The 24,331-nt window shown below is 37.8% G+C and overlaps 2 protein-coding genes across 3 annotated transcripts in view; both read left to right on the forward strand.

Moving 5' to 3' along the window:
• Positions 1–2,802, forward strand: part of LOC107746869 (39S ribosomal protein L1, mitochondrial-like) — a 4,718-nt gene extending 1,916 nt beyond the window's left edge. For both annotated transcript variants that reach the window (XM_016561198.1, XM_016561199.1), the window contains exons 4-9: positions 1,511–1,594; positions 1,695–1,766; positions 1,957–2,068; positions 2,155–2,252; positions 2,387–2,468; positions 2,663–2,802. In XM_016561198.1, coding sequence (XP_016416684.1) covers positions 1,511–1,594; positions 1,695–1,766; positions 1,957–2,068; positions 2,155–2,252; positions 2,387–2,468; positions 2,663–2,760 — 546 coding nt within the window. In that variant the 3' untranslated portion in view covers positions 2,761–2,802. The remainder of the gene's footprint in view (positions 1–1,510; positions 1,595–1,694; positions 1,767–1,956; positions 2,069–2,154; positions 2,253–2,386; positions 2,469–2,662) is intronic.
• Positions 2,803–3,968: 1,166 nt separating this feature from the next.
• The window catches only part of LOC107746850 (extracellular matrix protein FRAS1-like), a 114,005-nt gene continuing 93,642 nt past the window's right edge, over positions 3,969–24,331 (forward strand). Inside the window, exons 1-2 of the mRNA XM_016561182.1 lie at positions 3,969–4,374; positions 5,240–5,271. Coding sequence (XP_016416668.1) covers positions 4,308–4,374; positions 5,240–5,271 — 99 coding nt within the window. The 5' untranslated portion in view covers positions 3,969–4,307. The remainder of the gene's footprint in view (positions 4,375–5,239; positions 5,272–24,331) is intronic.

Raw genomic sequence — 24,331 nt, forward strand, 5'->3', positions numbered from 1 at the left:
CCTCTTTTGGAAGACCAAACAAAGTAGTTTCGCTTTCACAACGAAACACACGGCGGGCTAGAGTGAGCGGAGGCCGGAGGGCTAGAGTGAACGATGTTGTGCGAGCTGGAGAACGGCGCAGCCGGCGGATTTGACGAAGGAGCGGCCGTCGGGCTTGTGGCAACCACATGTGACGACCACGGGCTGGAGTCCGCTTCGTCCACGGTGAAAGCCGATCCTGCGATCCATAGCGCGAAGTTGATGTATTTCCTCAGCGACCAGCACGCGCATCATATGACCCCTTTAAGCCACTGTCACACTACACTTTTCGTTCTATTGACTTCATACGCATGTGAATGCGTCAGACCGGAAACGCAAGCCCGTGTGAAAAGTTTTTGCATTTCGCTGCATTCCAAAGTTCAAGTTTGGTGAACTCTGGCCTGCGAATTCACATGCTCAAAGTGTAGTGTGACCGCGGCTTTATCAGTGGCGCACGAGATTGGATGACGATGTAAGTGTCATTGCATTTTAATGTTTTTGTTAGCCTATCCAGTTGAAGCCACTAGATGCGGCGCTGCTGCGTTGTTAATTACAAATATTGCGGGAAAAGAGAACATCAGTGCGGAGGTCTTGTTTACGTCAAAACTGAAACCAAGCCGTTCACACAGAACGCATATTTATCACATTTTCTAGAGGGACATCTATCACCTTTTAAACATTATGCACTTTTTTCACAGATAGTCATTTTATTATGCTTTGGATAAACGTGCATTAGTAATATTTTGCTCGATGCGCCTTCTTGTGGCCTCAGAAGAGAAGCCAAAAGCTTTTCTTCACCCTAACTGAAATTATGCATTTTAAATTAAATTTAATTCGAATTTTGATAAAATTTAAGTACAAAATTCGAATCTAGTTTTTCAGCCATTTTGACAGCCCTAGAAGTAATGTTAAGTTTTCACTGTCACTTTTGAAAAATTTTAAAAAGACAAAAAATTCTTACTGTCCCCAAACATTTGAACGGCAATGTATTCATTTGAACTAGAGTTTGTATTCTAAATCTGCAAATTGTTTTGCTAGTTTGCTGCAGATATGTCCCAGGAATCCACAAAAGCTCTTCTGTGCTTGTAGAGCTGTTCATGTTTTAAAAAACTTAAATACATAATGTTCAAAAGTTCTACACCATATCTTGATGATTCTTGAACCTTTTAAAAAAAGCTCAAATATTTATCAGTACATCCGAACAGTTGTTGAAATGCTTAATGAATTGTGGTGTTAAAAACATTTAATGTGCGACTAATGCAAAAGTCTGTCTTTTCTTGTGATGGAAAACTTTGAATTGATTATGGTATATTATTAAATAAACTACAAAGAGTGTTATTTTGAGTTAACTGGATGAAAAATACTCTTGCCGGTTGAGTAAATATTCTCCCTAGTGTTGTTACAGTGCTTAAGAAAACTTTTCAGCACTCCGCATTATAACTGCAACAACAGAACTTTAAACCTTAATGACTTTCCATTGTTTTTGTTTCAGAAAAAAGTGGATCCGTTTGTTAGCACAATTCATTTACCACATTCCTTCAAGTCGGATATCAACAAAATAGTGGTTTTCACTGAGGTGGGATAATCACTCTGTGGTCCATTATGTTAAACATTACAGGTCCATTTAAGAATTCTGTACAGTTTACATGCAGTAATGTAGAGTTACGGCTTTACAGAATCCAGATCAAGCCAGGATAGCGATGGAGAATGGAGCAGCAGTTGCAGGTGGAGCAGAACTGGTTGAGAAGGTAAAGCTCATGAGAACCTAGACATGCAATTCCTACATATACTGTTTAAAGGTTTGCCTGTGTAAAAAATGAATGTTTATTTTAATTGCATTCAAAAAGTACCCACTTACACTGAATTCAATCTGTGTTTTGGCTTGATTTTGCAATTACCCATTTACTTTGTGTGCCTTTTAATCATTGTTGATTACAGATTTTAGCGGATGAGATCACAGCAGATTTTTACTTGGCTGAGCCAGACATGGTACAAAAGCTGCTCCCTTTGAAGAACAAGCTGAGGAAGAAGTTTCCCAAGAGCAAGAGAGGTCAGTGAGTTTCACATGTATCAGGCATGATTTATTAATGTACAACTAAACCAAGGTTAAATGGCTCTTTGTGATTCTTGCATCAGGATCAGTTGGAATGAATATTCCCAAAATGCTTGCATTATTCAAGAGTGGTCATGAATACATGGTTGAGGACATCTATGTTAACACACAAGTTGCAACAGTAAGTCACATTGAACTGCTTTGTGTGACAGACATGTCTATTAGTAATAAAGTAAGAGAGGACAGGGTGGTATCTGCTTATTTTCACATCTGCACCCCCTCCCACCTTGTTAACATAATTTGTTTTTTAAACAGCTGGACATGCCGAAGGAGTATATTCTGGCAAACATTCATGCCATTGTAAAAGATGTGGCAAGCCATAAACCAGCAGAATTTGGTAAGTAATTTATGTATTAAGTAATTTTAATTATCATCCTAACCACCTCAAAAATTCTGATTATAATCACATTCTTTCATTCTCTGTTCTCTGTGCAAATGCCTAGACTGAATTCCTTTGGCTGTTAGGTGGAAGTATTCTATTCTATTCTTTGACATGAATAAAATGTATTGTGTCTTTGATTTTTCTTCCAGGTCCTTTTATTGAGCGAGCAATTGTCTGCAGCAGGTCAAGTGAGGGTTTGCACATTAAAATCGAAGAATTATTACCACAGGAAGAGAAAAAGGCATGACATTTTTTGCTTTGTATATATTTGCATTGTACAAAACATATAGACTGTAATTAAAATGGTAAATGTGATATTGTCTAAGTGTGTGATTTTATTCTGAAGCCAATTTTTACAGTAGCATGTTTTAGGTATGGAGGCAAATGGTTAATGGCCCATTGTAGTCAATAAGTCCCCTGTTGCTAAGGATTTCGACCCACGTTGAGCATCATAGTGGAGATAAATTTGTGGTTGTATGGAATGTCAAAAACAATTTGCAGACTTCTGTATATACACTATTTACATTTACAATTATGCAGATGCTTTTGTCCAAACTAACTTAGAAGAACAAAAGCAGTTCATCAAAGAACCAATGGGAAGATGCGCTTCCTGTAGGCTGAAGCCTTCTGTGGGGTAAAAGGTCACTTTTTATATTCACATGTTTTTAAACTTTGTTTAATCATTCATACAATTTGGGCCTAGAAAAAAGATTTTTTCCTGATTTTTTTCTTGCCCTGTTATCCCCTACCTATCACAGCAGGTGGCAGTATAAAAACACGATTTCTAACTAATCAAGGCAATGCAGTACTTTCTGCCTTCATTTTTTTGTCGTTTTCAAATTAAAAATATCCTTGTTAAGGGAAGATGAGCAAAGGTAGGTTTTGCTAGCTAAGTATGTAAACATTTGACCATAAGTGTGTAATTACAAGAAGCATTGGTCTCTTATGTATAGTGCAATCATGATTTTATAGACAAGCTATGTGATAAGATATGTGAAGAGATTTTAAAACGACATTTGAATATATATCAGGTTTAAAAAAAGGTCTGAATGTATTTCCTAAGTCTACAAATGTTGAAGATTTTGCTGTTTTTGTCCTTGAATGAGCACCAAGCAAGGATCAGATTGCGCTGCTGCACGTGACCTAGGAATCTTTGACCGTAAAGCTCACTACTATTTTAAGTACAAATATTTTTTAAATATTTATTCTAATGCACACACAACGTTGTAGAAATATAATTTGCATGATTCCACCAAGGTTGGAATGCATTTTAAACACAACCTAAAAAAAAAATCGCAATAACGTTAGTTTCGTCCATAGCGCTCACAGCCTGCCACAAAACCTAATACCCGTCAAAAGTTTGATGGCCACAGGTTTTGTTCCCACAGTGGTAGAGGGGGAGGAGGGGGCTTCTCAACTCGTGAATGCAGCTGGTCGTGTCTCCAATAACTCGCTTTAAAGAGCGGCTCGTACGTTCAGTGGTTGTTAGTGCGTGTTCCCCTGTAATTACTCGCGTTCAAGTTGTCTTAGTAATGGCCCCGTACTTTTAAAAGGGAGGATTTTCATGTGGGAACCGCTCTCTGTGAGGAAGTTTCGCTGGAGAGCTCACTGGACTGTATCTACTCGGACTGGATGCGTCCCAGTAACGATACAGACCGTCTGCAAGACTTCAAGCTCAGGCGCTGGTGATTGATTTGAGTCCACAGCAGAGCAACGATGATACGCACTAATTCACATTCAAGTTAAAGCCGTTGTATTTTTGAGCATTTTGGATTAACAGTTTCTAAAGTGAATATGGGTCCTGTTTGGATCCTCCTAACCGTTTTAATTGGATGCAGCACCAGCTTGCCCGGAGCAAAAGGTTGGTGTTTCTGTTAACGTGTTTTTTCTTAATTCATTGGTAAATGTTGCCTAATATAGATAAAACTCGCAGATCAGCGCGCATGCTTTTTTTTTTAACTGTTAGTTGCAATAAAATAGATTTACTATTCTAGATAAATCTGTTTGTCCCATAGGTACGCGTGAAAATATGCAATGAAAAAGGCAGTGCGCAATAGAGAGTCTTATAATATTAAATAACCGTATGACTACGATGTCTCAGAGTGATGCTGTTTATGAAACGGCGCCTGCATCCTATCCGTTATCTTGATCTTCCCACATCAACTTGATACATTTGCATAAATTCACTATAACTCAGTCGCCAATGATTATTATTTAGAAGCCCTTTGACAGTCAACATATGGCTATTGATTCTCAAGATAAACGTATATTTCCTTAGTGAAGCATGCTTTCTTTGAGAAGTAAAACTTTGATATATATTTAATATATCAAAATATTAATTTTGATATATACTGTTTAAGTTGCATAAAAACTGTATTTAAATATTTAAGGGTGATTATTCCCATCTGTATTTGTGTTAACATTGTAAATTAATGTCAAACCTATAAAACCGTGCAAGATTATAACATGCTGACATCCTTATATTTACAGCCTTTGAAGGTAAACCGTTAAATTTCATTAATGAACCGTGTGACAATCTTTTGTGTTCTTTCACATTGGGCGACAACAAGGGCATTTATGAACGTCCAAGACATTGCTGGACACATGATTGCCATGACTGTGACATTTGTCCACAAGTAATCATGAACTTGTCAATTGGCCTGCAAGTGAAACCTGATGTATCGATCCTTTTCCACTCTTGTTCACCTCATTTTCTTCATCCACAGGAGCATGTGTCCATCAAGGCTCATTGTTTGCGGTACGTATCCATTCCTCTTCTTATTTTCGCTTCTTTTTAATCTGATTAATGTACTTGTGTTGAGATCTGTTGCTTTAAGCAATAATCCTGGCCCATTTATGCAAGGCATTGTGTTGTTAATTATTTAGAGGCCCATTATTACAGCACTGGCATTGAAAGGATTCGCCTGATAAAGTATCAGTCAGAATAGGTCTCACAGTCACTATAGATGTATTTGAGGAGAAGTACCTCATAAATAATGACCGTGCTACTTTGTGAATGGTAATGAGGAGGAGATGGTCTAGATTATGTATCTTGAGAAATGGAAAGAAACCTTATATTCGGGTGTTTCTTCTACAGCTCAGTGCAAATCGCACGGCACCTCTCAGATTCCCATGCGTTTTGTGGTTTTGAATGATGAGATTGCCCTTTTGTTGTTCCTTTTTGCAGAACTAATGGTTTGGATGTTAACATGTGTGTCTAATCTTTGCAGGAATATTGAGATTGTAAGTGCACAGAAGCAATTTCTTGTGTCGTTGCAGAGAAAATATCCAACAGAAATACTTAACACAACTTTCATACATGGAACTGTGGTGCACAACAGGTTTTCTTTGTGGTTTAATGGAGAGTAATGACACATCTCTGTCTGCTATTGTGTAATGACAGTAATTAAAAGAATTGTAAACACAGCAGCGGGATTCCTTCCTTCACTCCCTGAGAACTGGGAATGGAAGCGAATAGTATGTGTGCATTATTCCCTATAACATGGCTCCTCGTGGGATTCAAGAGGCTTTGTGGGGAAAGGGGGAGAGATTTGGGATGACGGTCATGGACAGGTGGAGACATGCTGGAGGGAGTCAGGAAGAGGCTCTTTGGAGTTCAAAAGAAAAGTCAGCCAAAACACCTGGACAAGGAGCCAAAGAGTCCTGATATGAAAAAGAGAGGATTTAAGTAGCAATTATGACTCGGAACACTTTTCAGAAGTTGTTAGCAAAATCAAAGCACTAGTTAAGATAACAAGTGAATGGTTAAGCCCAGTCAAAACTGGGTATACAGTCTTTTTCGATTTATTTGGTTTCTTGGTGTATTAGAAATATTAATAAGAGATTTAATTCTGTATAGTACTTGTACAGCTTTCTTCAGATAGCTAATTGTGTGTTTTTCTTGTTAACTTTTGAACCCTTTGGTTGATGATAGTGTAGGTACACTACCGTTCAAAAGTATGGGGTATGGAAGAAATACCTTTATTCAGCAAGCTTGCTTTAAATTGATCAAAGTTACTGTAAAGACATTTATAATGACACAAAACATTTCTGTTACAAATCAGTGCTGTTCCTTTGAACTTTCTGTTCGTCAAAGAGTCCTGAGAAAAAGTAGCACAGTTTCCACAAGATTAAAGTGTGTCCACCCCAAAATGAAAATTCTGTCATTAATCACTCACCCTCACGTCGTTCCAAACCCGTGAGACCTTCGTTCATCTTCAGAACACAAATTAAGATAATTTTGATTAAATCAGAGAGCTCTCTGACCCTCCAATAGACAGCAACGCAACTGTAATGTTCCCAGGTCCAGAAATGTAGTAAGGACATTGGTGGCTCAACTTCAATTTTGCGAAGCTACAAGAATACTTTTCGTGCGCAAAGAAAACAAAAATAACAGTTTATTCAACAATTCTTCTCCCCTGAGTTACGTCTTCCACTGGGAACTTTTGGAGAGTACCCCAGAATGTAATCAGCGTTGTTTACGTTAGGGGGAGGAAGCGTGCACATGAACGTAATCAGCGTAATCAGCATTTTTTACATTTAGGGGAAAGCGTGCGTATGCATTGTGATACTCTCCAAAATGGTGGAAGACGGTAACTCGGGGGAGAAGAATTGTTGAATAAAGTCGTTATTTTTGTTTTCTTTGTGCACAAAAAGTATTCTCGTAACTTCGCAAAACTGAAGTTGAACCACTGATGTCACATGGACTTGGACTGATGTCACATGGTTTTACCGATTTCCTTACTACATTTCTGGACCTGGGAACATTACAGTTGCGTTGCTGTCTATGGGAGGGTCGGAGAGCTCTCTGATTTAATCAAAAATAACTTAATTTGTTCTGAAGATGAACAAAGGTCTTACGGGTTTGGAACGACATGAGGGTGAGTAATTAATGACAGAATTTTCATTTTGGGGTGGACTAACCGTTTAAGTAGTACAACTTTTTTCCAACTTTGGTAATAATAAGAAATTATTCTTGAGAACCAAGTCAGTGTATTAGGATGATTTCTGGAGAATCTTGTGACACTAAACACTGGAGTAATGACTAATGAAAATTCTGCTTTACTGTCTCAGAAATAAATTACATCTTAAAATAGAGTTATTTCATGTTGTAATAATGTTTCACAAAATTTTTGATCAAATAAATGCAGCCCTGATGAACATAAGATAGGCCTAATTAAAAAAAAAAAAATAATTTTACTGGGCCCAAACTTATAGTATATTTTTTCAAATTTTTCATGCTGGCAGAAACTAACCATTTGTTGTTGTTTGTAACAGTGACATGAAGTTGAACATGTATATGTAATTATTGTTGTGTGACATTAGGTTGAACATGAATATGTAATTTGAAGAGCCTGTTGAGAGTTATTTGGCAGTTGGTCTGAAGTTTTTCTGTCATTATTCATGACTGCTACTTCAGCCTTCAGCGTTTTGAAGACAGAGTGTTAAATGCAAGTGAACTAAAACAGTAGATGATATGACAGATGCGGGGACATCTCAGGAGTGCTAATTTCGTTTTAGCAGGCACTGGAAGAAAACAGCAGTTTTGTGTGTTTCTGCCGTGAAGAGTCCTTGCAATGAATACAGTATAAAGATTAATGAGACCCAGTGCAATAGCGCTCACCCTTTCCATTCAGCAGCACACTCTGAAATAAGGTACAACACCACATCTAAACATATCACTCGTGCCCTGGGGCACAAATTCCTTGCATTGCAAGTAGTCCGCCTCTAAGCAATCGAAATGTAGGGCAACTCAAGAATAGAACTGACTAAACAGAGAAATGGCGCAGATTTTGCTTGTTTGATTGGCTTTAAACTAAAATATTTAGCTAATTTCAATGTAGGTACAATTTATCTGGGGAGGAATTAGTGGGAGTAAAAGTAATTTTCACACTGAACAATTTGGTAATTGACTACTGCATTAAGAGAATTTGAAGATCAAGGTAAATTGTACTGAATTTGTTTTCCGGAAAGCATGCAAGTATCTTCTGTTGCTTCCAAAGGACAATACTAAATGGAAAAAAAATTTGATATTTCAACAAAATAAGAAAAATTTGGACATCTTCATCCTGTTCAAATGTTTTCACCCCCCGGCTCTTAATGCATCTTGTTTCCTTCTGGAGCATCCGTGAATGTTTGAACCTTTTTTAATAGTTGTGTTTGAGTCCCTCAATTGTCCTCAGTGTGAAAAGATGGATCTCAAAATCATAGTCACTGCTGGAAAGGGTTCAAATATGCAAAAGATGCTGGAAAACAGAAGAATCTGCAGGACATTTTTCTGAACAAGTTTAACTGTGCTCAGTTTAACTGTTCAAAACAAACAAGGGACTCATTAACAACCAGCACAAAACAAAACAAATAAAACAGTCGTAGATCATCCAGGTAACCACACACAGTATTAAGAACCAAGGGTTCCCAAACTATTGAAGGGGGTTATTTTAATCATTTCAGCTATTTTATCATTTCAGCTATTTAAACATCCTTTATGTAAAATATCTTACTCAGGCCAGTACTAAATAAAAAATAACTTGCATTTTGTATGATCTCTCTTATTTTGTTAAAATTATTCACATTTTCACAGATTCTGCAAGGGGTTCCCAAACCTTTGCATGCAACTGTATATTGGTTTGGGATTTTATTTTGTAATTTTAACCTCCCAATAAATTCAGTCATGGAAACTATACAACGTTACGTCAATTAAGATGTATTAGTAGTGTGATCGTCGCCAGTAACTGATGTTCATTCTGGTGCTTTCAAGCCACCCATGATGTCTTTCAGGCATGATCTTCAGGATCATCAAGCCCAGGGCTTCATGACCTCAAGACACATGGAGGTTCTCATAATTTTAAGCCTCATTACCGTGCTTTTCTAATGTTCACAGACCATCTTTACTTTTACATTTAGATTGGTCATTTAAAGGGTTAGTTCACCCAAAAATGAAAAATTAGGCTGCGTTTTACTCACCCCCGAGGCATCCTAGGTGTATATGACATTCTTCTTTCAGACGAATCCAGTCGGAGTTATATAAAAAATTGTCTTTGATATTTCAAGCTGTTTAATGCCAAAATACTTGGCCTGTTTTATAATTTCTCAATGCACCTGAATCTGAAGTTGAACCCTAATTCTGCAGACTTTTACATGGAAACATGCATTAAAAAACTTCATAGAACTGACACTCTGTGGCTAGTAATCACAACCATTTTTATTTACTGTTAGAATTTATTTCTACAGTTATCATTTGTGGTAAGCAGAGCCTGTTTGTTCATGCTCTGTTAATGCATGGGATTATTCCATATGCTTTAGTGTGGATTACCTCACATAGCTTTATTGGGTAATCTTGCAGTCCTTTAGGTACCAAACTGGCTTTGACCCCTTTCTGGCCCTTGAACACATACGATTTTGTCCCACTGATTGAGCTAAACATCAATATGGCAAACCAGCTGGGTAAAGAGCATGCAGGGATGTTTAAAAAGTGGTTTAGCAGTCTTTAAATTCCTGGATCCGGGATTTCATGGATGCTCAAACAGAGCACATATTTTGAATTGTTCTTCAAGCGTGCACATAGATGCTTGCTTAAAAGCAAACACCCTGCTCGACCAATAGACAAGCACTCCAAGCAAGCTGAACCGTCTAAAACCTCTTCAAACATCTAGTTCTAGCTTGAAGGTGCCATTTCTGAGTTGTTTGTGTGGAGGTCATCGCCTTTTGTTCCTCAGTTCATTCCGAGTGATTATCTTACAGCTCTTAGTTGAAGAGTGTTTGCATCTTGTTTAACGCTGTGGAAAGATTGCTAGCTTTAAATGGTGCGCATTCTTAAACACAACCTCACAGGAATAACCAACTTTTGTCTAATGTTTTTGTTATTAATGTGGTGATGAACTGTTTCTCCAAGAAACTTTTCTCTCTCTGCCTACTGAAAGGTTAAAAAAGAGGCACATTATGAGTTAAAATGTAAAAATTCTGGCATCATTTACTCACCCTCATGCTGTTTCAAAGCTGAACATTAAAGACGATAATTTTAAGAACGTTGGAAACCAAGCGGTTTTGGTGCTTGTTGACTTCCATTGTATGGACAAAACACTGAAACATTATTCAAGGTATCTTCTTTTTTTGTTGCACAGAAGAAAGAAAGTCATACAGGTTTGAAATGACTTGAGGTTGAGTAAATGATGACAGAATGTCCATTTTTGGGTGAAGATGGTTTTGCCAGGTAGGAGAGATGAAGACTTTCAGAAGAAGTGCCATTCAGAATTGAACTGAGAAAGCATTTTCCTGAATTTAAATTGAATTTCAGTGGAGGTAGCAAACAGGATACAATATTACAATTCAGATTTGGATGTAAAGAGGAAGAATTTAAGTGAATTGACATTTGTGACCCTGGACCACAAAACCAGTCATAAGTAGCACAGGTATATTTGTAGCAATAGCCAAAAATACACTGTATGGGTCAAAATGATTGATTTTTCTTTTATGCCAAAAATCATTAGGATATTAAGTAAAGATCATGTTCCATGAAGATATTATGTAAATGTCCTACTGTAAATATATCAAAACTTAATTTTTGATTAGTAATATGCATTGCTAAGAACTTCATTTGGACAACTTTAAAGATGATTTTCTCAATATTTAGATTTTTTTTTTGCACCCTCAGATTCCAGATTTTCAGTTGCATCTCGGCCAAACATTGTCCTATCCTAACAAAACATACATCAATGGAAAGCTTCAGCTTTCAGACGATGTTTAAATCTCAATTTCAAAAAATTAACCCTTATGACTGGTTTTGTGGTCCAGGGTCACATTTAAAGAAGTTAACATAGCAAGTTTTTTTCAGTAGAAACAGCAGAGTTTATTAAGACAGACTTTGAATGTTGGCTGCACAGTGGCTTGGTTGAAAGTTCTGAAACAGACTTTGGGTATGGATGGGTGGATAAATGGATGTTTTGCTGGGTCAAATAAGGAAATGTTTATGAGGCTTCCATTTGATTTGACTTTTGGTTTTCCTCAGATTAAAATTTTACTCCATCTGGGGCTTTATGAGATGTCGTGTGAAATTAACTCCAGAAGATAAGACCTGAGTTCGGCTACCTGTCGCTCTGCCTTAAGTGCAGCTGCTGGCAGAAGTCAAATCACTGGCAGTCAGAATAATTCATGTTCAGACACGATTCATTCTGACATTTAGGATTCAACACTTCATGCACTACAATTTCATCCCCTGCTGATCCACCACAAGCTGGAGCTTTTGGGAATGGAGGACTACTGTTGTGCAGGATGAACTGACAGGCCTCGTTTCAAAGGTCAAACCAAAATTGAATTGCTCGTAAAGTCTTTAATTTTAAGAGGAGAATCTTTGTGGAAAGTGTCATGTCAGAGATTCAGCATCTGCTTGTGGTTATCTGCACATCTGTGACTTCGCCCCTGCTATTGTTTCCGTTGTGTTTTTGAACATGGCTCCTTCTGTGAATTCCATGGAGACAAGCGGAGGTGAAGCAACAGAGGTGCGGAAAGATGGTAGCCTGAGGAAAGACAGCCAGACGGGGCCTGTCTCTGGCTCCAGCCTTCTCCCCCCTCAAGTGCCTAATTTTGGTTCTTGCTCATGTTCTCCTGTTCAGTGGCAAAACAAAGGCTTCACGGTGTGGCTTGCCACACAAGACGACAGGACTGAGTTTGCACTTGTTTTGCTGGTAAAAAGAGATCTTCACACATCAGATCTACAGGTCTTGGCGAAAGTCCCAACTGATAACAAGGAATCTCACGTCAAGCCTCAGCCAAGGAAACTGTCTTCCAATTCCACATTCTTTAGCAGCGTTTGATAATGAACTTAACTAGAGGCAAGCCCCTGGCAGGTTCATGCAGCAAAATGAATAGCTTTTATAATCAGCATCAATTCAATCCAGGCTGGCATTTATGAGAGTAATTTAGGCGTGATTTGTGATAAAATTAAGGTGCGTGATCCTTCTCTTGATTGTGTCTTGGAATTTTATTACAAAGCTCCTTTTCAGAGTGTTGAATGGAAACTCCTGAGATGTTTTGCCAGTTTAAAAGGGAAACGCTGGTGTCTGTTGTGGAAATATTAATCCACCTCATGAATGGCCCCTTATCACCGGTGCCATTTTAAATGGTGGGGAATTAGAAAGCAAACACATGGCAGACTTTTGCAATGCTTTATAGTCAAACTTGAACTCCTTAATAGCAGGACTGTTCTTTAAATTAAAGACATCCCAAATCACTGCTAACATATGCACTGCAATCAAAAGATATAACATCTCAGAACCAATCATTTATACAGTTTAGTGTCATTCAGATAGACTTTTTAGCGTGTTGTGGTAAAAACATTGAGCGGATGCATAATTGTGTATATGTATTATGTGTTGTATTGTGTTAATACTGTGTAATGTATTTCTTTGCTAGTCTGATTAGGTTGTTTAGTTGCATTTAAGAAGTACAGCTGATACTTGAAACTGAGAAATGGGTCAAATTCTTCAGAGCTGTTGGATTGGTTGCACTAACCTGTGACATTCTCTTGAGCATCTGGCGCATTTTAAGAGGTTCATTGTCGATATTTATTTGTTTGTCTTTAAGCTGTGTGTGGGCTATATGTTCCTTTTTGTAAGAAACTATTTATAATGCAAATTTCTGAAATTGGATGCAAGAAACTAAGTTTGTCTTGTGTTTCTCAATGAATAACGAACACTGCCATTCAAAAGTTCTCTTATGTTCACCCAGGCATTTATTTGAGTAACAGTGTAGTAAAACAAAAATATTTTGAAATATTATCATTCAAAGCTGCAGTCCGTAAGTTTTGCTTCTTTGTCGCCATCTCTGTTTGAAACCTGCAATTGCAGTTATCGATTTCAGATAATTTTTAACCAAAAAAAGTTACGGACTGCAGCTTTTAATAAATATTTTCTAATTTTATATTTTCATTTTTTGTGGAATCTGAGATTTTTTCTGGATTCTTTGATAAATAGAATTTTCAAAAGAGCAGCATTTATTTAAAAAATAGAAATCTTTTGTAACACACTTGAACAAGTGTACAGTATATCACAAATTATTATTTTTTACGTTTAAATTTTCCACTTTTTTTTTTGCTAGACCACCTCCCCCAACGGAAAGCCCCCCAGGGTGTTTCTTTAAGAGTTGGATGTGAATTAAAAAGACGTGGGGGTTCAGATCAACACAATGGAGTAGGCGGGTTAAGTGAGGGCTCTAAAGGTTAGTGACCTTTACGTAATGGACCTTCTCGTAAGCAACTCTAGTGTGGGGGTCAAACTTTGACAGGAAGTGTGTAAAGGGTGTCTATGTACTGTAGCAGAGAACAAGTTTGAACTCATTAGAGAAGTAATTAGTCTCATTCTCTTTGTTGTGGTTTTGTAAACTGCCTTTGGCTCACTTACCAGTTAATTGAATGGAAGTATTTAATAACCATATTTTTATATGAAGATTCCTCCAGTTTTCTTTTGCCATTAAACCTTTCAAAGATTAGGAAATGATATGCTCCGCTACACAAGCTATCTTTAAAAAAAAAGAAAGAAAGAACATCAAAGCTTGTCCTCAGTTGAACTAGTTGTGCCTAGCTTGGGTTGAAGTTAGAGGGTCTTTTTAGCAGCCAGCTGCCCTGTAAGCCCGGAAGCCCCTGCTTCTCAGTGGTGTCTAGATGCTACAAACAAACCTGTGGGTGTATTAATGGAACGCAGTTACATCTGCTCGGGGTCGTGCTGCCCCATGCCTTCCCGCTGGACACAGGCATTCTTTATCTTGTCTGCTGGAAATAGCATACGGCCTCTACCTTCTTTCTTATGCGGAACCGAGTCAGCAAACTAAGTGTGCTTACATTTGTGGCAGGCCTTCAAGGTAAACAAAGCCCCTCCGATTGTTCACCGCCCTCCACACAGAGTTCCAGAGACGTCATTAATCTCATCAGTTCAAAGCTGCCATCACCCGCAAGCTCAGTTCAACAGCCAAACCCACTGGGGCTTTGTTTTCTTCTCATTTGTTCCACAGTTTTCACACTTCCAGTAGGATAGATGAAATTAGACAGGTTGGAATAGTTTAGACCTGGTATTAATGTCTTGGGTGATCCAATCACAAGTGGCCAGCCAAGACAGATTGCGCTAATGCCAGGCATAAACTGGTCATTAAATGTTAAATGAAAACAATGCTTTCATTGTCTGTTAAATGTGGCATTATTTCTATTTGTCCAAATTATTGTAAAACACTATTACAATTCTCGGTGTAAAAATGTAATCTGTGGCACAAGCATATATTTCTTTATTCTCATATTTGTGAGTAATATATTCCATTCAACTTGTTTTTTTGAAGTTGGCCAAAAGGATGTATTACTTCATTTCAAAAATGATTGTGGGATAGTAAAGAAAAAAAAAACAGTTTTCTACTATATATGATGTATAGTATGATTTGACGCATGTAAAGGTTTATATCTAATAACAGCCAATATATTGCTTATTAAATATTAATAATTATTGGTTATGGTATTGGCCAAACTTTTCATATCAGTGCATACCTACACTGTAAAAAATCTAACTTCAGTTTTGTCAGATTCTATTTTAAAAGTTTGACTGAACTATCAAATGTAGAAAATGTTAAGATTACATGAAAAAAAAATTATAATTTTAGGCCATTTAGTACGAGCAATTTAAAATATTAAACAACAAGAACTTACTGTCAAGTTTGCTTGTGAGGCTGCTGAATATTCTCCATTTGATCACTGTTGATGCACATCAAAATGTGTATTTTTGGACAAAGCGTGAATTTATAAAGACATGATAATATAGATAGACATATTTATTGGGAATTAATAGATATTTTAGTTCTATTAAGTGTTTTTGATTATATTTTGTTGTAAAGGTGGTGTTCAGTATTAGAGTGATGAGTGTTTTCTTCTGTTTTCTTCCATTTCAATGAGTATATACATTTAGCTTTGGTGTAGAGAAGTAACTGTATAACCTTTTCAGTTTGCTTAAAAATGCTACACACATTTTAAACAAAGGCAATGTCTACACTAATCCAGATACATTTAAAAATGCATTTTTTCCCTTTGTGTTTTGGCCTTGTCCACACTGAGACAGCGTTTTTGTTCTGCAAAAATTGAGCTTTTTGAAGACGTGAAGTGGATGCATTTGAAAGCGCCGTTTTTGCATTGTAATGTAGACTGTGAAAACCAAGTAATTCTAAAATGATTACGCATGTTTAGTCATGTCACGCATATTGTACCGATAGATACCTGTTTGTACGGGTATTGTGTCTGTTATGTGCTATTCACTTTCACACTGTTGCTAAAGAAATGTTTCTTTGTACACTCTTCTTATCATAGTCCTGCAAAAATGACAGAAAATTACTCACAATTGCTGTCCTGCGGCAAAACATGAGGGCATTTGTGTTTTAGAGCGAACATATTATGGTGATTGAGCGCAACTTGGATGCGTCAGTGAATAGTGAGATATTTTGCTAAATAAAACGATGCTGACAGAAGAATAGCTTGAGAACTTTATTATGTTTGGTATCATCTCAGTGAGCTTTTATGGGGTTTTATGAATACCGAGTAAGGTGAATTTAGGATTTTCCAAAGTTTCAGTGTGGATGAGAAACTTTAAGAAAATGCTTGAAAGCGCTAGTGTGGACAGAGAGCTTTTTGAAATGAAACGTCATTTTTAAATGTATCCAGATTCCAGATTAATGTAGACGTAGCCTAAGAAAGTTCTACATCACATTATAACACTTGGCTGAATTTAAATTGCAAGCTTATTGAACATGGAGCCTCAAGTTTTCTCAACTGCTGATTTTTTTTTTCTATGGTGTAGTATCAACATGTCCCAAACATGTCTCCTTTGAGACAAATTTGTGACTTTTGTCACTGGTGTAATCATAATCATAAAAGATTTTAGGGCTGGTGAGTTGTCTAGTAGTTCAGGCAACTGTCTCAGTCCTGCAAGAATCATTCTCTATCCTTTGATATTCTCTTTCTCTTTGGCGTCATGCTCTCCTGATGTCTCTGTGTTGAAAGGAATTCTCTTGTTCATTGTGTCTTCTGTCTTTACTCTCCGGTCAAGGATTGGCTAATGGCCAGTTTTTGTGCAACGGGATGATTTGCAGGTAGACAGTGCTGTGAGACTGCTAGTGCTCAATTTCTTCGCGTTCCCTGTGGTTATCCCACGGCTGTCTTTATCTCACCACCTGTCTTTTCCTCTTCTCCTCTAATGTCATCCCTTTAAACATCAAACGAACGCTACACTTAGTCTCTCTCTGTTCAGGTGTCATGACAGTTATTGTTAGCGGTGCAAAACACCTGGATAGAGTCTGCTGTGCCTCTTAATGGGGAAAACTGTCATTTGCAGCGGAAAGATTATGAAAAAAAGAGAGGTACGGAAGGGGAGGGCAATCCTTCAAGGGATTATCAGAAGCAAGTGCTGATCTGTCATTAGCTTCGACTGTTGGCGTATGGGTGAAAATTACCATTTGCGCGATCGACGTGGTAAAGAGATATGAGAATGTTTATGGGAAATGTAATTCATCTAAGATTTGCTTTTCAGTTCCTTCGCTTGCTTTAGGGCTTCAAATCGTATTTTAGGTGTTATAGATGGAGACCAAAGAATCAAAACCTTGCTAGACTCAGATTTTCCCATTGATATACTTGGTTTCTCTGTGCTGATGAGGTGTTTGTAGTAAAATGTCGCTGAAATTATCAATGCAGTGAAAGCATTCAAGCTTTCTCTCTCTGCTATGAGTGCTAAAGTATAAGGTATCAGTGTGAGGGGCCTCTGACAGTGCTGTGAATAAATACTCTGAACTCTTTTCTCGTGGGGAAGAGTTTGACAACACATTTACTTTGATAAGCTGGATCCAGATGTGATGCAGGTGTGTCATTCCTTTCAAATATTTTCATCAAGCAGCTCAGTGAGTCACGTCATGCATATATAAGTTAGGGTTCAGGAAAAGGGTTAAAGGAAATTAATACTTTTATTCAGCAAGGACACATTAAATTGATCAACAGTGACAATAAAATCAAGACAAGGCAAAGTTTATTAATATAGCACATTTCATACACAATGTGTAATTCAAAGTGCTTTACATAAAAGGAATTAAAATAATCATAGAAAAAAATCAACAATAAAAACAAGGAATTTAAAAATATTAAAATGATTTAAAATTTGTTTTAAAATGAGTTAAAACCGTTAAGAATAAAAAATGGTGATACATAAAATACAGTGCAATAAAGACTTTTATAATGTTATAGAAGATTTCAATTTATAAATAAATGTTCTTTTGAACTCTCCATTCATCAGAGAATCCTAAAAAATATTACAGTCAAAAGTGTCACAATTTTCTACAAAAATATTAAGCAGCCCAACTGTTTTTAACATGGATAATAATAAGAAATGTTTCTAGAGATGCATCGATTGCAATTTTCTTGGCCGATTCTGATTTCCGATTTTTTGGAAGTGTGACCTGCCGATAACGATGTTTGCAGATTCCGATTTTCTTTCTAAGAACTATTATTGACAGCATATACAAACAAAAATCTATGCAAATTTCAATGCAAAAATTATTTACATAATAAAATAAATTATTAAACATTACAATTCCCCCAATCTGGACTAACGCTAACGTTAGCTAGTTTTAGCCAGAGATACCTTGCTGAAGCACAAGATGACGTTAACGTTCTGCTTGAGCAGATGAAAAGTGTAACTTAATGAGAGTATGACAACCAGAAAATTAACGTTTTCGTCTTCATTGTGATTGGGGTTGAAATTGAATGCTTGGGGACATTTTGCTCTGTTTTGGTTGGATTTAGTAAATGGAATAAAATAAATTACATTGCCTATCCTCTCAGGATACCTGGAATTAGTGTTACAAGTACCATAGGCACATCGTTTTTCCATTTTCGTAGCATAAACACCATTAAACCGATGCAAGCTTCGGATCTTCCAATGTTTCTCTATGGCGCTGAAAACTAAAGATGTCCGAGTTCCGATCCCTGTGCAACTGATACTCGACTGCCATTGGCTCATCTGCGTTCGAGGGGAGGGGCTTACCGATAGGCCAATTAAAATTAGAATCATTCTTGCGCGAAATGACATGTTTACACGCGACTGTCGGTGCGTTCCAAACGGGATATATCGCCCTCCAAAGGGCACTTCGGAGTGAAAACAATCATGGCCGCCATATTGAATGGTCGTTCCAAACCGAAGTGCTCGAAACTGGCCACTACATTGGGCCCTTCGGAATGAAGGATTTCGCAGGGTTCAACTGATGGACACTTCGGGCTCCCATGATCCTTTGCGCAGATTCTTTGCATGATGACGGCGCCTCCTTGTGGGCACGTGATGATGACGCAAAAGGGCACTTCAAGAAACAGTTGTTTGGTCCCCTACACCTTTCAACCCTTCGAAGCTCTCACTCTGGAGGGTAAACCCTTTGAAGGGATTAGGGCATAGGGATGAGCCCTTCCGAATGAAACGCAGAGTGTGGGTGTGAGTGTGCGTGTGCGTGTGGTTGTGATGTCATTGCCGGCACCGCTGGCAATAAAAGGATCGGCTCGGAATCGGCAAGACATGAGACTGACATGCGAAAAATCGGCTAATTCCGATCACTGGCCGGTCAATCGGTGCATCTCTAAATGTTTCTTGAGCACCAGATCAGCATATTATAATGGATCATGTGACACTGAAGACTGGAGTAATGGCTTCAGCTTTGCCTTTATTATAAATGATAAAATAACATTTAAAATATATTTTTTTGCGATTAACGTTTTAATGGCATTCATTCACAACTTAGGTAAATATGATTTTTTATATGGCTGTGGCGCTGTAGATGTAGCAGCTATGGGGCAGGAAACACTGATACGCTTAATTTCAGTTTGAATTTAACTGTTAACTCAAAATGTCTTATTTAGTGTCCCTTTTTTGGTGCCTATATAAGAAATACTCATCCTTCATGGTCAAGCAGTAGTTCAGAACCCAAATTGGGTTTAAGAACCTGACAGACGTTCCACTCCCTGCCCTCAAGTCATACCATAACAAAGCCAAATTAACGAGCACTGGAGGCACTCAAGATAAGCCACTTCTTTCTGTCCCCCCAGAGGTAAGATTTAACTTTTGCTTCCCAGTGGTTCTTTACTACTGTTCCATGGAATGGGAGTGATAATGAGTGAGCAGAGCTTTCATCCACCATTTGTGTGTGAGGATTACAGAGGCCCTGTTTATACCTGGTATTAAGATGTGTTTTTGTTGATCCGATGACACGTGGACAAATGCTAAATACAGGTTTGGCACTTGTTCACTTTTGACCACTTCCAGTGGTAGATTGCTTTCATGATGTACACATTCATGTGGTCCAATGCATATGAACAGGCACTAAAGACCACCTCCTTAAACTTAAGTTTGGTTTGATTACCCATAGACCCTCCCCTCAAAGAAATCAAGAAAGTGGTCGAAAGTAGACAGAAGGGATGATTATTCAACTAAAAATGAATAATGAGACAGTACATTTTTTTATTTTTGGGATCTATGTGAAGAAAGACTCTGCTTTTAAGGTACAACTCTGCTTTACGTTAAGAGCTTACACAGAGAATAGAAGATTGACCTTTGAGAGGGAAGTGTTGATGTTGTTCCACTCAGTCAGGATTGGTTCAGGAGGTGGACAGGTCAAGGCACCAGGTAAGTAGTCAAGGGGCACCTTTTATTGAACAGACTCCCTCTGGAAAAGTGTTTTACTGCATTCACTGGCACTTGTTTAGAGAGAGAGTAATACTTTAACAGACAGATAACATATCCACTGCAATGATAAATATGTAGACTCAACTTAAATTCACTGAGAGGAAAGAGTACTTACTGCAAGTACTGCCTAATAGTGAATCATGCAGCTTTCACCTGCTTTATGTAATTTGACGTAATTCTGTCAGCCATGGGTTCTCTTGTCCTGTTATGCCGCTTTTCCACTGCATGGTACGGTTCGGTACGGTTCATTTTTGGGGGGTTTTCCACTGGGTACAGTACCTGGTACCTGGTACTTTTTTCAGTACCACCTCGGTTGAGGTTCCAAGTGAACCGTACCATTACCAAAACGTGACGTGTAAACGCTGCTGATCACTGATTGGCCGGAGAGAATTGTCACTACCTGCGTCACTGAACTTGCGACACTAAACTGCAGTGGAAACGCAAATCGAGCCGTGCCGAGCCGAGTTGTACCACGCAGTGGAAAAGCACCATTAGTGAAGTCACACTGAAAAGTAGTCCTGTACACTAATGAAATGAAATAGTACAGTGGTTAAGGGTTTGGGGTGACTAACATCACTATTGTGTCTTTAAGCAATGCATGTAATCCTAGGTTGTTCTAGAAAGACCGACACTGGAAAAAGTTTACTTTAATCTTCTTTAGATTATAGAAATGATGAGCTACTAGAGTTTTTTAATAGCTTTGGTACTATTTTGACAAGTAAGTGGTTCTAAATTCCAAATACATATTGGGATAGTTGTGAATATAGGACCAAATAGATTACTGAAAATTATAGAAACTGAAAGTGAGTTTTGTTTTTCTGTTCTTTGTAGGATTCAGTTATCGGCTACAAAGACAACTTAGAAAGTTTGCGCATTCAATACATTGATATTTCATGAGATATTGTATATTGCATCAGTTTTTATGTGTTATTTCTTTTTGAATAACCATTTTGACATCAGAAATACCACTATGCTATGATGGGAGTCATGGTCAATCAGTGGCTTAGTCAAGGTTTAACAACCAGACAGGCGTTCCACTCCCTGCTCTAGAGTCATGCCATGACAAAGCCATATTAATGAGCACCGGAGGTGTTCAAGCTAAGCCATATACAAAATCTCCTTTTTTAGACCACCCTGAAGAAACACAAGACTAAATGCTTGGTAACCAGTGTTGTTTTCCAACTGAACAATGGGAAAGGTTGACACATCAGAACTTCCACCATCTCTCTACTTCAGCCTGTGTGATGGTTATGTACAAGGATCACTGAAAAACACCTGCTGAGTGTCCCAGGTGGAGAAAGTGTAAAGTGTAGCATATCACTATCTATTACTTTACCAGTCCTTTCTTTTTGTTGAGATGTTTTGTGATGAACATTGGATGGCACTTTAGGTGTGTGATATACAAGACTGTTGCCTCCAGGCAGAGGAGGTAAAAGAGGTTGTAAGACCAAAATGCAACAGTTTCTTTTCACATCTTTTGCTTTTCGGGGGTCATGTCCAGGTCAGCACATTGTTTTGTACCAGTTTTGTTATTCTGATGAGCTGTGTTGTAACTTGAACAAGCAATTCACTGAAAATTTATATTGTTCGCCTAAAAAAGTGAAAATGTGAACTCCCACATAGATAAGAGAGCAAAAAAAACAAGTTTAAATATCCAGTTCTATCCCATATAGCTATGTGCATGAATGTAATTGTTTTATTCTCTTTTTTTTCTGTGTATGTATTTTTCTGTGTGTATATACATATGTAGTATGATACTCAATAACTGTATATGAATACAATTAAATAATAAAATACAAATATAAATTAGATTTACCTTATATTACAAATATACACATATATTTGTTAATTACATTCAGATTTAGATGTAGATTCATTATTTTTACCTATTAGAATAAAAATACATTTTCGTAAAAAAAGACACCTGTCAAAGTTTGTTCATTCTGTTTGGGGAACACATTTTAAATGGCCAAAACTGTAACCTTGTGATTTGCATTGCCTTTTTAAATAAGACCCTGCTGGCATGGCATATCCAATACCATTATAAGTTATTATATTTTTAAAGAGCCTCGACAACAAGAGGTCATCCTCCAAATTAGCCAAATGTGGTGGACCAGGGCACTTTTTGTTGCCTCCATTTAAATTATTTAAATAGGAAAGTAGGTGCCAGAAATGAGGGGTCCCAGGGGGCAGAAAGGGGGGAAGGCTTTTGTCACTGTAAACTTACTGTGTGCCCCACAAAGGGATGGCAAGGCTGAGTTATGTGCGAAATCCTGCTACTGTGAGTCGACTGGTCACTGTGAATGCGTCCTTTGTTAGAAACCCCTCACTGTGTTCTAAAGGAACTGACCTTGTTCCAAAACCTGCGCCTCCATCCTCACAATCCACCCCGCTTGTCTTCCAAGTATTTGAGCTTTCTTCCCTTTCACCAAGGTTCAAAGAGTTAGGGCATTCTCAGATGTGTTAGCCAGGCATGTATGCCAGAGACCCATTACTTGTGTCCTTAAAGTCTGCCCATAAAACCCAAGTCAACATCTTGATCTCCAGGACTTACTGTGAGGAGAAACTTAAGGGTTTTGGTCTACCATCAGCTCTGTCCCTATTTTTGACTTGGCTGTGATTTCATTTGTTGCACTGGGAAGGCGCTATGCGTTCTCTGAATGGCTCACTGATGAATAGTGTTTCCAAACGCTATTTCACTCAATTGCATGATGCTTTTCCTATTTAGAGTCAAGCAGTTTTTCTTTCTATGAAGATTGATTTTTAGCAATTGCACATACTGCTTCTGCTCATTCTTTACACCAATATATATAAATACTGTTAGTTTTCATGCAAAGGAGATGGATATTCAGAATCAAGATCTTTGTTTTCAATTCTGCTTTCTTCCTGTTGTGTTCATCACAAGATACATTTCCTTCCTTCAGTGTGACAGGATTTTATACATTTTATACACCCATATACATTTTTATGTCTAACAACACCAACAGTGTAGACCAGGAATGTCATGCATCTTTTGATTATTTTATTTATTAAATTTTTTTAATCACATATATTTTTGAAGGGACTCTGATCATAGTCCAGGTTGTCCAAGTGAGATTCAGACTTGGGTTCAGATGGGATTCAACCTAAAAATAAATTTTTCTTTTTTACTTAGTGATCAGCATGCATTTTCGTTGCAATGAAAAAGCAGTTTTGCCTTTTTGTTCCTTGGTGAAATATGGAGTTTTTTAAAGTTCCTTTTAAAATCTACTTGGCTCAAGGGGCACATGTTTCCGTTTTTGGGCTCATTCCATTTCTCAAGTAGAATGCAGTTATAGTCCACTGTATTTGGTCACAGTCCTAAAACTCCCCAAATCGTATACAAAACACTAGCAGGGTTTTTTTCTAACTACAGTGCTGTGCTTTGATGTATTGCCAGTGGATTGCAGTACTCGTTTGTGTGCCTGGGCTGGGTAAGATGCCTGGAGTTCTCTGGAGGGCAGCCACTTATCCTGCTATGTGTGTCCAGGGACTTGCCCAATGTGCGACACATGCTAGGTAGCAGCAGTGCTAGTGCTGACACTTGCCGCCACGCTTTACTGCCTTTCTCTGGTATTTTTTCACTTGAACTCTACAAAAAGGTCACAGGATGGCTCTGGAAATTCACAATAATTGGTGATGGAAACAATATTTTATTTGCAAATTGTTTTGATGATTTTGTGATTTTTTACAACCCAAGCTCATTATACAAACTTGCCCGTGGCAACATTTTTGCAAAATTGTATTATGTTGCTTCTTGCAATTTTTTTACGACAATTTCAAAGTGAAGTATCTAGTGAGTGGCATTAAAGATGCCTAAGCAGTTTTATCCAAAACAGATGACCATGAATCTGGTAATGAATGTTATGTTCGTTGTTGTACGTATCGTGGCAGTTGGGAAATGAAATTGGTGAATGGCGATAAAATGTTAATGCTCTATCATGTTTGAAAGTAATGCTGCATTTACACTGGCACAAAAAATCTGATCTTTCGCTCACATCTGACACAGATCGGAATTTGTTGCACACGTGTAAACACAAAAACCCGCACGAGATCCGATTTTTTTGC

The sequence above is a fragment of the Sinocyclocheilus rhinocerous genome, unplaced genomic scaffold (genome assembly GCF_001515625.1).
Source record: "Sinocyclocheilus rhinocerous isolate Xijiao unplaced genomic scaffold, SAMN03320098_v1.1 scaffold468, whole genome shotgun sequence".
In the NCBI taxonomy this organism is placed as follows: domain Eukaryota; kingdom Metazoa; phylum Chordata; class Actinopteri; order Cypriniformes; family Cyprinidae; genus Sinocyclocheilus; species Sinocyclocheilus rhinocerous.